Here is an 11314-nt window from a genome sequence, read left to right as displayed (position 1 = left end):
AAGTTGCAATTTCTGAACAAAGACAACTTCCTCTTTTTTGGAATAGAAAAGCTCAAAGCCAGACTGTTTTGTTTGTTTGTTTTGAGTTGGAGTCTCACTCTGTCACCTAGGCTGGAGGGCCATGGCACACTCATGGCCACTGCAGCCTCGATCTGCTGGGCACAGGCAGTCCTTCCGCCTCAGCCTTTCAAGTAGCTGGAACTACAGGCATATGCTATCATGGCTGGCTAATTTTTTTTTTTAATTGCAGAGACGAGATCTCACCATGTTGCCCAGCCTGGTTTTGAACCTGTGGGCTCAGGCAATCCTCTTGCCTCTGTCTCCCAAAGTGCTGGAATTACAGGTGTGAGCCACTGTGCCCGGTCTATTTTATTATTTTACTTTTTTTTTTTGAGTTTGGGTCTCACTCTCACACCCAGGCTAAAGTGTAGTGGCACACTCATGGCTCACCACAGCCTTGACCTCCTGGGCTCAGGTGATCCTTCCACTTCAGCCTCCTGAATAGCTAGGGCTACAGGTGTGCACCACCACCACACTAGCTAATTTGTTTATGTTTTGTAGAGACGCAATCTCACTTTGTTGCCCAGGCTAGTCTAGAACTCCTGGGTTCAAGCTATCCAAATTGCCTCAGTCTCCCAAATTGCTGGGATTACTGGTATGAGCCACCACACCTGGCCCAGAGAATTTATTTTAATGAAGTTTTGACACACTCATCTTCAAATGTAAAACATGAAACAAAGCATTCAAAAGACCAAAAAAAAAAAAATGATTTATTCATTCTTCACTGTGGAGTATCTTGATTGTAGAGATTCTAATTTTTTTGGTCTTGGATGGGTCCTGGGAGTCAGTTTTTTTTTAAAGTTCCCTAAATGTTTACAGTGTGCAGGCGGGATTAAGTCCTGGGCCAGAAAACTAGAGTGTTTCTCAGACCAAACTGTGCATATGAATCACCTAGGGCAGTGCCTCTCAAACTTTAGTGTGCGCACAAATCACCGGGAGTTCTTAAAATGTAGATTCTGATTCAGTACGACCCATGATTCTTCATTTCTAGCAAGTTTCTAGTTGTTACAGATGCTGCTGGTTCATGCATCATGCTCTCTGTAGCAAGGGCCTAGGCTATTCAAGGAAATACAGTTACTGGGTCCCACCTATCAGAGATTTTGATTTGGTTAATTTCGTGTGTGAGACCCAAGAGTCTACAATTTAACAAGATTCCCTAATGTGTATCTGATGCCCAGTTGGATTTTAGGAATTGCTAGAATAAATCATATCACATCATACTACTCGTATCAAAACTTAGGAGCTAATCCTGGTTCTGTCATTAACTCTTAGGCGATTCTCTTCCCCTCTGGAGATTTCTTCATTAAGAAAAGATTAGAGAAGTTGGTTTCTTAGGCCTTTGTGATGCTCACATTTGAGAACCGCCCAAACTGGCCGATGGCGTCCTGAGTCTGGGAACTACAATCCCCACGATGCCTTGCGCTCCTCTGCTCTCACTTGGTCGCTGTAGGAGAGACGACAATGGAGACCTCCCCCACAATTCTTTGTGGTGGCTCAAGATGGCCGTGTTCAGTGGTGCCGTGAGAGATTCGGAAAACGGTAGCAGCGGCAGCGATGGGGAGGAGCTGGCGCGGTCTCAGGAGGTGGCGATACCGTCCTGGGACTTGAAGAAGGGCCTGCAGGGGCCAGAGAAACCAAGAAGTGGTAAGGGAGGCTGGCCGAAGGGCATGGGATCCCTTGGGGCCTGAGAGGCTGGATGATGAGGGAGCCAGTGTGTTATGTCAGAGACTGGAGCCTGGGTGGCATTGTCTTCACCCCTCCCCCGAATAGGGTTCTGGGGGACCCCTTTGATGTATATGGAAGGAAGTCAAGGAAAGCACCCCGTCACTGCTGTGTTTGCTGTGAGGACTTTGTTGAGAACCTTGTTCTCTGCCACGCAGCGACTTCGTCATCAGCATTCACAAGAGACTTGCTTCCTGATCTCGCTGTCCCTCTAGAGAGATGTGGTTTATTTTTATGTCAGTAGTCCTGTGAAGCTTGTTGCTTAACTTGATGACAGTAATCATCATCATCATCATCATCATCATCATCATAACGACCAAGTACTGAGTACCTGCTTGTGGCCAGACTCTGTGCTAAGTGCTTGGTATTCATTTTCTCATTTAATCCTTGTGATGACTCTAAGATGTAGGTGCTATTGTGGTTCCCAGTTATTAATAGATAGCAGAAACTCAGAGAGAAGGTCAGTTGCCAAAGGGGACATAGCTAATAAGTGACAAAGCCAGGATTCAAAACCCAAGTCTCTGAAGTCTGAGTAAGCCCAATGAATTGTATCAGTTTCAACTTCCTGGTTGTGGTAGTTTACTGTAGATATGCACGGTACTGACATTGAGAGAAAATGAGTCAAGGATGTGTGGGATATCTGTATTATTTCATTCTGTTACATGTCTGTCATCTCAAATTGGAAAAAAAAAAACAGGTCTGCTTTGCTCCAGAAGCTGACCACTTGCTCTGCTCTGAAGCGCTTCTCTAGACTATTCGTGGACCCTTCATGCTTGCTGCTAGGACTCACAGAGAAAAATGTAGCTTCTCTCTCTGGCAAGTGTATAGAACTTACTGACTACACTTCCAGCTTTCTGTTCCTCCTGCTCTCATTTCTCTTAGTCTTATTTGAAATTGCATTCATTTTGTTGTACTGTGAGTATCTTCAACACTTCTTCAGCACTTTCTGGCATAAAGTGGACTTTAAACAAATGAAGCACTACAGTTTTAGTTGGCAGGGGCTGGTCAGCATGTTATGACCATAGACGTTAGCTTTCTTACCAGGCCAGCATGCTCTCTGCTTTTGCATACAAGATCACATGCCCCTCTCCCCTTCACTTATTAAAAAAAGTTACATAATTTTTTGTTGTTGTTACCTAAAAATCTCCTCTTTAGCCAGCCATCTCCTCTCTCTTTAGCTTCATTACCATCTCAGAAGTAGCAAAGGAGCCAGCAAAAACTGAAGTACAGAAAGTTGCCTCAGAGGATGACGGTAAGTATTTGTTATTCTAGTAACAACAGCTCCTGTTTATTACACACCTACTGTGTGTCCAGAGCTGGGCATACAGTTTTTGTCTATTACCTTCTTTTATCTGCTCATCCTCTGCTGTAAGGCAGGTATTAGGATGATACCCCATTTACAGACAAGAAATCTGAGGCTCTGAGAAATGAAGTCACTTGTCTGAGGCAGCCTTGTCTGTCTATCTGAACAGGAGTCCTTGACTGCTGCACCTCCCAGCCTCTCCTGTCTGTGTCTCCAACTCCTTTGCCACTTTGGAGGCTGCCTTAGGTAGGGCGCTAAACTGTTGATTTCCAGAAGATTCTGAGGGCTTGCTGACCTGATCTGGCATCCTCTCAAGTACCACATCCTGTACTGGACCTCAGGCATACCTCTCATCAGACGTGGCATCATGTTGTAGTTAGAGCACTGTGATTCCCAGGTCTTTGCCTCTGGACTAGGAGGTCCTGGAGAACAGAGCCAGGGCAGCCTCGGCACCTGGGAAGAAAGGTTGGTGTCTGGTGATGCTGACTCTGCCCTTTGGATCTTACACTTCTGCCTTTTCTTCACGTCCATTCCTGGAGGCCCTGAGAAGGAAGCTTCTCCCCCGCCCTGCCACAAGCGACAGCCTTCCAGGTCCAGGTAAGAGCTCACACCTTCTCCTCATGCTTCCTCCTTTTTGCTCCTCTTGCATCTTGACCTTTTCCCCAGAATAGCCAAGCCAACTCCTGTCAGGTCCATGGCCAAGGAAGCCACCTGTCAGGCAGCTGGAGACATACTGCATTCAGCAGAGGGTGAAGAGGTTCTCCTGGGGGTTGGCTTTGGGTGTTTGCTGCTTTTTAAGTACCCATCTTGGGCTAAACACCTCACTTGGTCGTGTTGCCTCCTGAGACATCCCTGGGAGTCCTAAGCTCTGCTCAGATCCCCATTTATAGATGCTACTGGGAGTTAAAGAGGCTAAGTCACTTCGTGAGGTCATAGGGCTGGTAAGCAGAGAAGCCAGTATTGGGCCCCAGGTCAGCCTCACCCTCAAGCCTGAGCTGTCTAGCTGCCTCCCTCTGTGGCCTCCTTCAGGTAGCCTGGATGAAGGGAGGGCAGCGTGAGACAGCTCTGGGGCCCCAACCCGACTTCAGCTAACCCACACTGCCCTCCCCTTGCAGCAGCAGCGAGCACAGTGACGAGGAGCGGCAGAGGTGCTGGGAGGCAGCTGTGTCGGTATCCGACATCCTCTGGGAGTCAGCCATCCACAGTCCTGTCAGGGAGGAGAAGGAGGCAAGAAAGAAAAGGAAGTCGGAAAAGAAAGCCAAGAAGGCGGCCAGCGTCCACTCGGCTGTAACCACCACTGTCACTACCAATGGCGCTATGGTCCAGAAGCAGGAGGAGTCAGGCAAGCCCAATGGGGACCAGATGCTGTTTGGGACCAAAAAGAAAAAAAGAAAGGAAAAGGCCAAGAAGGCCAGTGAGGCATCTCTGTTCCCACCAGCAAAGAGCGCTGCAGCTGTACCTGCAAACTGACCAGCTGTGGGCACAGGGCCCAACTAATTCTGAGGACAAGGTGCCCCTTGCGGATGAGGCATTTCCAAGCCCCACCTCCCTTCCTGAGTTCAAGGACTTGGCTGGCAAGACTGGCTCTGCCCACCAGACCCTGATCATCATGGGGGCTTGCGCAAGAGTCAGGGCAAAGAAGTGGCTGGAGGGCAAGAAGCCTAAGCAAGGCTTGCTGCTCTGTGTCCTCACGGAGGGCTGCAGCACACCTGTGGTTCCAGAACATTCCATGGCCTCAGGAAGAAGGAGCCTTTCAGTTATTCAAGACTAGTGACTACATGGTGAAGCTTCTATCTCTGCACAACTGTCAGGTGGACAGAGGAAAAAAGACCTTTCTCCTTCCCCGCCACCTCTTTAGCCTGCTCTAAGAAACAGCCTTGAGAAAATGAGGGAAGGGGTCCCCAAGATGCCAAGACGCAGAGAAACTTTTGTTCTTCTCCCCTTAGCCCATGTAGAATTGATAGAACTGCCTGAAAAAAGGAGAGAGAAGTTTACCCCCTAATTTTCCAACTTTTCTTTGTCTACAGCTGTGAATATACCATACACGATGATGTCTCTGAGCCAAACCAGATTACCGAAAATAAGCTGCCGAGGGACCCAAAACAAAGCTTAGAGTGATTTGGGCATTGCCTCCCTGTCAGTGCTGAGCCTCGAGACAATTTAAACGTCATCCTCCTGCCTGCCTCCCCCGGGATATGTTCCTTCACCCCAGCTTCAAGGCTTCAGGAAGGCTTTAGCCCTTGTGGACTAGGGTATTCTGCAAGACGGGGCAGAAGCTCCAGGTCAAGGTGGAATCTGGCTTCATTGCCTTCATGGTTGGTTTCAACAGAGCAAGAGAAGCAAAGACGTGAGGTGGGCAAGTGTGTGCGCTGGGACCTGCCTCTCTCCGCAGCGTGCCTCGACCTCCCTCTGACTGCCCAAGCCCCATCTGGGTGATTTGTGGACAAGCAAGAAGTTTCCAGTACGTCTTTCATCAATTTTACTAAAAGTTAAATAAACATACAGGCTCGCCCTTGGCTGGCTACAAGCCACAGGGGCTGCTGGTTCTTTCCAGGCCGTTTCCTTAGTCCCAGGGTAAAGTGTGGTATGCTGAGGACCAGGTTCTCTGCAGCAGACCCAAGGAGATGAGACTACATGCGCCCTGGGTTCACATGGCTGCTTTGTCTCTCCTGGTGGAACTCAGGACCTCAGACCCCTCGGAGTGGCCCTGAAAAGCCCTCTGCCAGCCAGGCTCCCAGGTTTCTGAGCAGTAGTTCTGTCCACGCAGGTAGCTCCGCTTTGCTGGGCTCACCTCTCTTCCTCTGGGCACCTCAGCTCAACCAGCTGCTCAGGCCTTGCTGCTTTCTGAGCTCACAACTTTGCCCCCCAAAAAGGATGGGGTCTGCAAGGCCCCAGAGGCCAGAGTCGCTGCCACGCCAGGACCTGGATGTGGCATGGGTCACAAGGCTCCTGTAGGAGTAAGGATGACCTCCTAGCCATGAAGTGGCCTTTCCAGTAGAGGCAAGAGGTCAGGCTAGCATCAGAAGACATGATGCCCCTGAGAATGAATGTCCAGGAAAACTAGAGGCCACAGGGACTGGGGAGAAGGGACTGTTCAGGACAAGGGCAGCCGGGAGAGCCCTGCGGGTCTTCCCTGTTAGCCTGAGCTGCCCCAGGCTTGGGCATCAGAGCCCCAGGCCCTGGCACAAAGTAGCCCCTCAGGAAATGCCTGGTGTGAGTGGGTGATGGAGGGGTACAAATGGGCATGTGGGTCACTAGCTGGAAGGAGCTGGGGCAGGGTGGAGTGGCCTGGTGGGTAGAGGTGACAGAACGAGGCCATGCCGAGCTTAGGGCCTTGGAGCTCAGCAAGTCACAGCTACTCGGGACTGTCCTGAGGCGTGTGGGGTCCCAGGGCTTTCCACAGACCCAGGCTGGGAGTGCCAGAATCAAAGGCACCAAGTAACCACCCAAGCAGCAGGGACAGTCTCTCCACATCCTGCCAGGAACAAGCTGTGCTCCCAGCTCTCCATACCCGTCTGGGCAATCCAAGCAGCCCTCCGCAGGTTGGGGCACCTCAGAACCCTCCATCCCTGATGCTGGCAGAGCACGGTGGGGACCCAGGCACAGCCCCCCCAGCAGGTCATGCAGACTCCAGGGCCCAGCGCCTGGGGGTGGTTGCCATGGTTACTGGGAGGAAGAGGCCATCTGCATGGAGATGAAGGTCTCGATGACACTGTGGCTAGATGGCAGCAGGTGGCCGTGGCCATTGCTGGAGTCAGAGCTCTGGTACAGCACCAGGCTGCTGGAGGACACTGCAGAGGCAAAGAGGCTATTGGCCACCTACCCATTAGGCACCCTGACCCCACCCCGCCTGCCTGTCCCTGGGTACTCCAGACAGGGGAGGGAGGGCCTCGCTTCCGGAATCACAACAGATAACAGGAACCCCAAAGTCAAACCTCTACCCTCAGTTCTCAGTAAGGGGAGCCTCCCAGCCAGGCTGCAGGGCTCCCCAGGGAGCGGCTTCCTCGGGACATTGTAGTGGGAGCTGGGACATGGCATGCCCTAGGAAGCTGCCACTACAACCACCAGGGCTGGGCGGAGGAACCTGAGGCTTACAAAGAGGAAGCAGTTTGCCTAAAGTCACAGCAGTGGCCACTCCAGGCTTCAAAGCACAGCAGCCTGACTCCAAAGCACCCGCTCCTAATCACATCATAGACTGCAAACTCGGGTACCTACAGGCGTCATCAGGGCAGAAGTAAGCGGGTCAAGTGGGACATGGTGGACTGTTGCATGGGAATATGAGTTCTTCCGATTTTCCAAAAGAGGCCAGAAATCCAGATTTCTATGTGGAAAGTTATTTTGAACTGTTGGCGACTAATTCAAAGAATGGTCGACTCTGAGCCAAGCCAAGCCCAACACATCCAGAGTCACTTCTGGCCCACAGACTTCGTCCTCGTCATTATCCTCTGCTGCCTCTTTGAATTACTTAGTCTTTTCCTCAATTGAGTCAGTGAGATGTTCCTGTAAGATAGGCCTCATTTTCCTAGGGTTGCCCACACCACTTGGCATGCTTCATGGGCACACGGGCTATGTCTGGGAGGCAGGGAGTGCCCTGCAATGCCTGCCGGTCCCCCCTCCTGTCTGCCCTTTGTCTACTGCACACACTGCCCCGTGGCCCGACAGGGACAGCAAGGAAGGGGGTGGGGACAGGGCCACTCACCTGTGGGGCTGGCACTGAGCCGGTGGGCAGGCTGCAGGTGCTGGATGCCAGCAGGGTCCTGGCTAGGGACATGGAGGGTGGTGGCCTGAGAGGCCGGTGTGTGAAGCCCAGATGCACTGGAGGCCTTGGTGTCTGAGGTGAAGACCTGGGGGGGCAGAGCAGCCTCCTGAGCCCTGGGGCATGGAGGGGAGGCTTGGGCAGAGCCAAGGGAGGCCTGGCAGGCCTGGGCCTTACCTGCTTGGTGGGTGTGAGGCTGGCAAGGGCGCTCAAGTTGGTGGTGTCGGTGATGAGCATGGTCTGCGGAAGCAGGCCCGTGTGGGTGTACTGGGCCACCTCGGGCTTGTGGCTGTAGAGGGCTGACCAGACGGTGGGAAGGGGAGAGAGGAGGATACAAATATGGCAAATGTTCCTGGCCCAGGACCCTTCCAGGAGATCTCAAGATTACATGCTTTAGGGGAGGTGGGTCCCGCTGAATGGCCCGATGGGGCAGTACTTGGGGATCCAGGGCTGATTTCCAAAACCAGGGCCGCCCCCACTAAGGGACCTGCTCAACTGAGATCGATGGGGAGGAGCCTGCAGGAGGCCAGGAACCAACTCCAGTTCCTCCTGTCGCCTGGAGACAATGGGCACGAAAGGTAATGGGAGGCACAGGTGCAGTGCTACTGCACTCAGCGTGGGCTCCTGTACTCAGCAAGGTGCTACTGTACCCAGCAGAAGTGCTACTGTACTCAGCACAGGTACTGTACATTCAGGGCAGCCTCTACTGTACTCAGCACAGGTGGTGCCGTACTCATGCAGGCACTACTATGCTCAGCGGTTTTCAGAAAAAAAGCAGGTGGCCCCTGTCAAGGGACAAGCAGGGCAGAGGGCAGCACTACCTCCTCCATCTCCAGGCCATCTCTCCCAACTGTAACCCAACCTTTCACCTACAGCTGCTCCAAGAAGCACACACCCCACACTAGCAAAACACACATAGAACACATATTCTCACAATGACTCAGACGGCATGCACACACAAATGCATACACTTTGAACCATGTACACACAGAGACATGTCACAATTCCTCATCCCAATCCCGAATTCCAAAAAGGTCTGAAACCAAAAGATTTTCGTGGGATTGACACTGGAGACGTGACCGCAGGACGCGACCTGAACCTGATGTGAGGTGATGTGAGACTTTAACCTGCCTGTGGAATTCTTACCTTTTGCTGCAGACATGGCAGTGCTTGGATCACAGGGATCTGCCCCAAACCCTGCTGGGAGTGTTATGTGATACCTGGTTTATCCACCAAATCATCTTTCTAAAATCTAAAGAATAGTGAATTCTGGAATATGGGTAACCCTATGAGTTTTGTGGCTTGTACTCACACATGGGCACACACAGCTGAGAAACAGCCAGAAACTCACTTGGAATCTGCTCACATAAGCACATGTGTGCACATACACGACACACATTCACATGGAAACATACTGTGACCTGAAGACATCACCCCCAGACACTCTCCATCGTGTGGGGAAGCACTCACACTTGTCCTGGACACACACGACCACGATACCTGCCAGGTGCCCCCTTCCCCTCTGTGCATCCATAGTCAGCCCCCACACTGCCTCCCCCAGCTGGGGTACAAGTGGCTCACCATGGGGGCTCTGCAGCTGGGCCATGGTGGCCATGAAGGGGCTCTGAGCCATGTGGCTCTGCACGGGCGGCATGAGCGGCTGTTGGTAGGAAGGGTGCAGCGACTGGGAGAACTGGACCGGCTGCAGGGTGGTCAGGCTGCTGCCCATGCTGTTGATGACCGGCACACTCTGTGCCTGGGTGGAGGCCAGGCCTGGGGTGGGAAAGGCAAGAGTCATCCAGGCCTCCCACCACCTCTGCTGCCTCCCAGATCCAGCCCAGACCCCCTGGGGACACTACCCCTCCCTCCCAGAGCCACAGGTTGGAGGAGGGTGGAGGGGGACAGAAAGCAGCCCTGCACTGGGACTTGCCACTGACTTCAGTGGCCCTGAGAAGTCACCACGCCCCCGAGCCTTCAGCTCCTCATCTGAGCTGGTGGGAGAAGCAGGCAGTACTTGTTCAAAGGTTGTCAGACTGGGTTCCCTGGAACCCTGGGGTTTCACAGCAGTGCAAAGGCCCTGGACTTAGTTCTGTGCTCCCTTCTCCCCCCAGTTCCCTAGCTGCCCTATATGTTGAGCTTCTGCATAATAGTGTCTACAAACAACTGGGCATGGTGCCTTGTGCCTATAATCCCAGCACTTTGGGAGGATGAGATGAGAGGATTGCCTGAGTGTAGGGGTTCAGGATCCACCTGGGCAACTTGGCAAGACCTCATCTCTACAATAAATCAAAAAATTACCCTGGTATGGCAGTGTACACCTGTAGTTCCAGCTACTTGGAAGACTGAGATGGAAGAATGGCCTGAGCCCAGCAGGTTGAGGCTGCAGTGGTCATGAGCATACCACCGCACTCCAACCTGGGTGACAGAGACTCCAACTCAAAAAACAAAGTTGTGCAAATAAAGGTTTTCTGGGCTTATAGTGTTGTTTTGTTTTTTCAATGAAACCAAAAACCTAGAAAACATCAATCCCACTTACCTGCTCTATTTTGCCCACAGACTTTTCACCTTCAGAGGCCCTATATAATGTATGTATGATGCGTGCTATCTGCCTCCCCACTTGGGTCACTGAGATTTTGGTCTCTGTTCCCTCATGTGTCACTGACGTAGCACAGTGCCTGGCCCAGAATAAACACTCAATAAATGCATATTGTATGAATGAATGAGTGCACCTCAGTGGCTCTGCCAGCTCCAGGGTCCTGCGGTAGCCCCCTGAGCCCCCACCCAGGTGCCGCCCATCCCCACCCGCTTACCAATGACTAAGGTGGAGGCGCCTGTGTTGGTGAATGTGGGGCTCAGGGAGGCAGGCTCACCGGGCCCGATGGTCATGACCCCGGGAAGTGAGGCCATGATGAGGTTCTGGGGCTGCTGGTTGAGGCCTGGGGATGTCTGCTCCAAGCTGTGCAGTGCTGTCAGGGTGCTGACAGGAGGCAGGGGGCCCCCAGTTGCTGAGACCTGTGAGGGGAAGTCAAGGTGGATCACGGTGAGTCCCCATAGTGCCTCCTGGGGACTGCTCCGGGATCTGGGATCTCCCTGCCAAGGAAAGGTATGAGTGGAAAGGTTTTCCCACAGGCAGGGGACACTTACCAGCTTGGCTTCCGGGCTCAGCAGGCTGTGGCTGGGCTCCAGGCCAGTGGGGGACACTTGGTGTAGCGGTGCAGACACTGTCACCAAGGGGCCACCGCTGCTTGAGGGCACATCTGCTGTTTCACTAGTCGCGGGCTGTCCATAGTATACACCTGCAGTGGGGAGCAGTGTCCAGCCTCAGCACCCACGTCCTCATCCTCCCTGCCTCGGTAGTTCCTGTCACTCCAAACTGCATGGCTTTGATTAGGCCAGTGGCTCCTTTCTTTTTTTTTTTTGAGTTGGAGTCTCACTCTGTCACCCAGGTTGGAGGGCAGTGGCACGCTCCCGGC

General features: G+C 52.6%; 2 protein-coding genes across 4 annotated transcripts; one reads left to right on the top strand and one right to left on the bottom strand.

Annotated features, from left to right (window-relative positions):
- Positions 1-1335: 1335 nt before the first annotated feature.
- LOC103256668 (uncharacterized protein C12orf43-like) lies at positions 1336-5482 on the top strand. 2 transcript variants are annotated; one of them, XM_008054468.2, is made up of 3 exons: positions 1336-1704; positions 3625-3682; positions 4201-5482. In XM_008054468.2, exons 1-3 carry the CDS (start codon positions 1473-1475, stop codon positions 4553-4555), a joined length of 645 nt encoding a protein of 214 aa, XP_008052659.1. In that variant the 5' UTR covers positions 1336-1472; the 3' UTR covers positions 4556-5482. The 2 variants fall into 2 exon arrangements, with proteins under 2 accessions (XP_008052659.1, XP_008052658.1); XM_008054467.2 differs by having other exon boundaries at positions 3502-3682.
- A 746-nt stretch (positions 5483-6228) lies between these two features.
- On the bottom strand, positions 6229-11134 carry LOC103256667 (hepatocyte nuclear factor 1-alpha). Of its 2 annotated transcripts, none has more exons than XM_021710604.1 (6): positions 10986-11134; positions 10652-10853; positions 9423-9614; positions 8019-8140; positions 7785-7950; positions 6229-6876 (listed from the first exon to the last, which is right to left on the bottom strand). In XM_021710604.1, exons 2-6 carry the CDS (start codon positions 10746-10748, stop codon positions 6749-6751), a joined length of 705 nt encoding a protein of 234 aa, XP_021566279.1. In that variant the 5' UTR covers positions 10749-10853; positions 10986-11134; the 3' UTR covers positions 6229-6748. The 2 variants fall into 2 exon arrangements, with proteins under 2 accessions (XP_021566279.1, XP_008052657.1); XM_008054466.2 differs by having other exon boundaries at positions 7785-7929.
- Between the last annotated feature and the right edge of the window lie 180 nt (positions 11135-11314).

This window comes from Carlito syrichta, unplaced genomic scaffold (assembly GCF_000164805.1).
Source record: "Carlito syrichta isolate Samal-C Ts95f unplaced genomic scaffold, Tarsius_syrichta-2.0.1 Scaffold291044, whole genome shotgun sequence".
NCBI lineage: Eukaryota > Metazoa > Chordata > Mammalia > Primates > Tarsiidae > Carlito > Carlito syrichta.
This window is presented reverse-complemented; position numbering and strand designations above follow the sequence as displayed.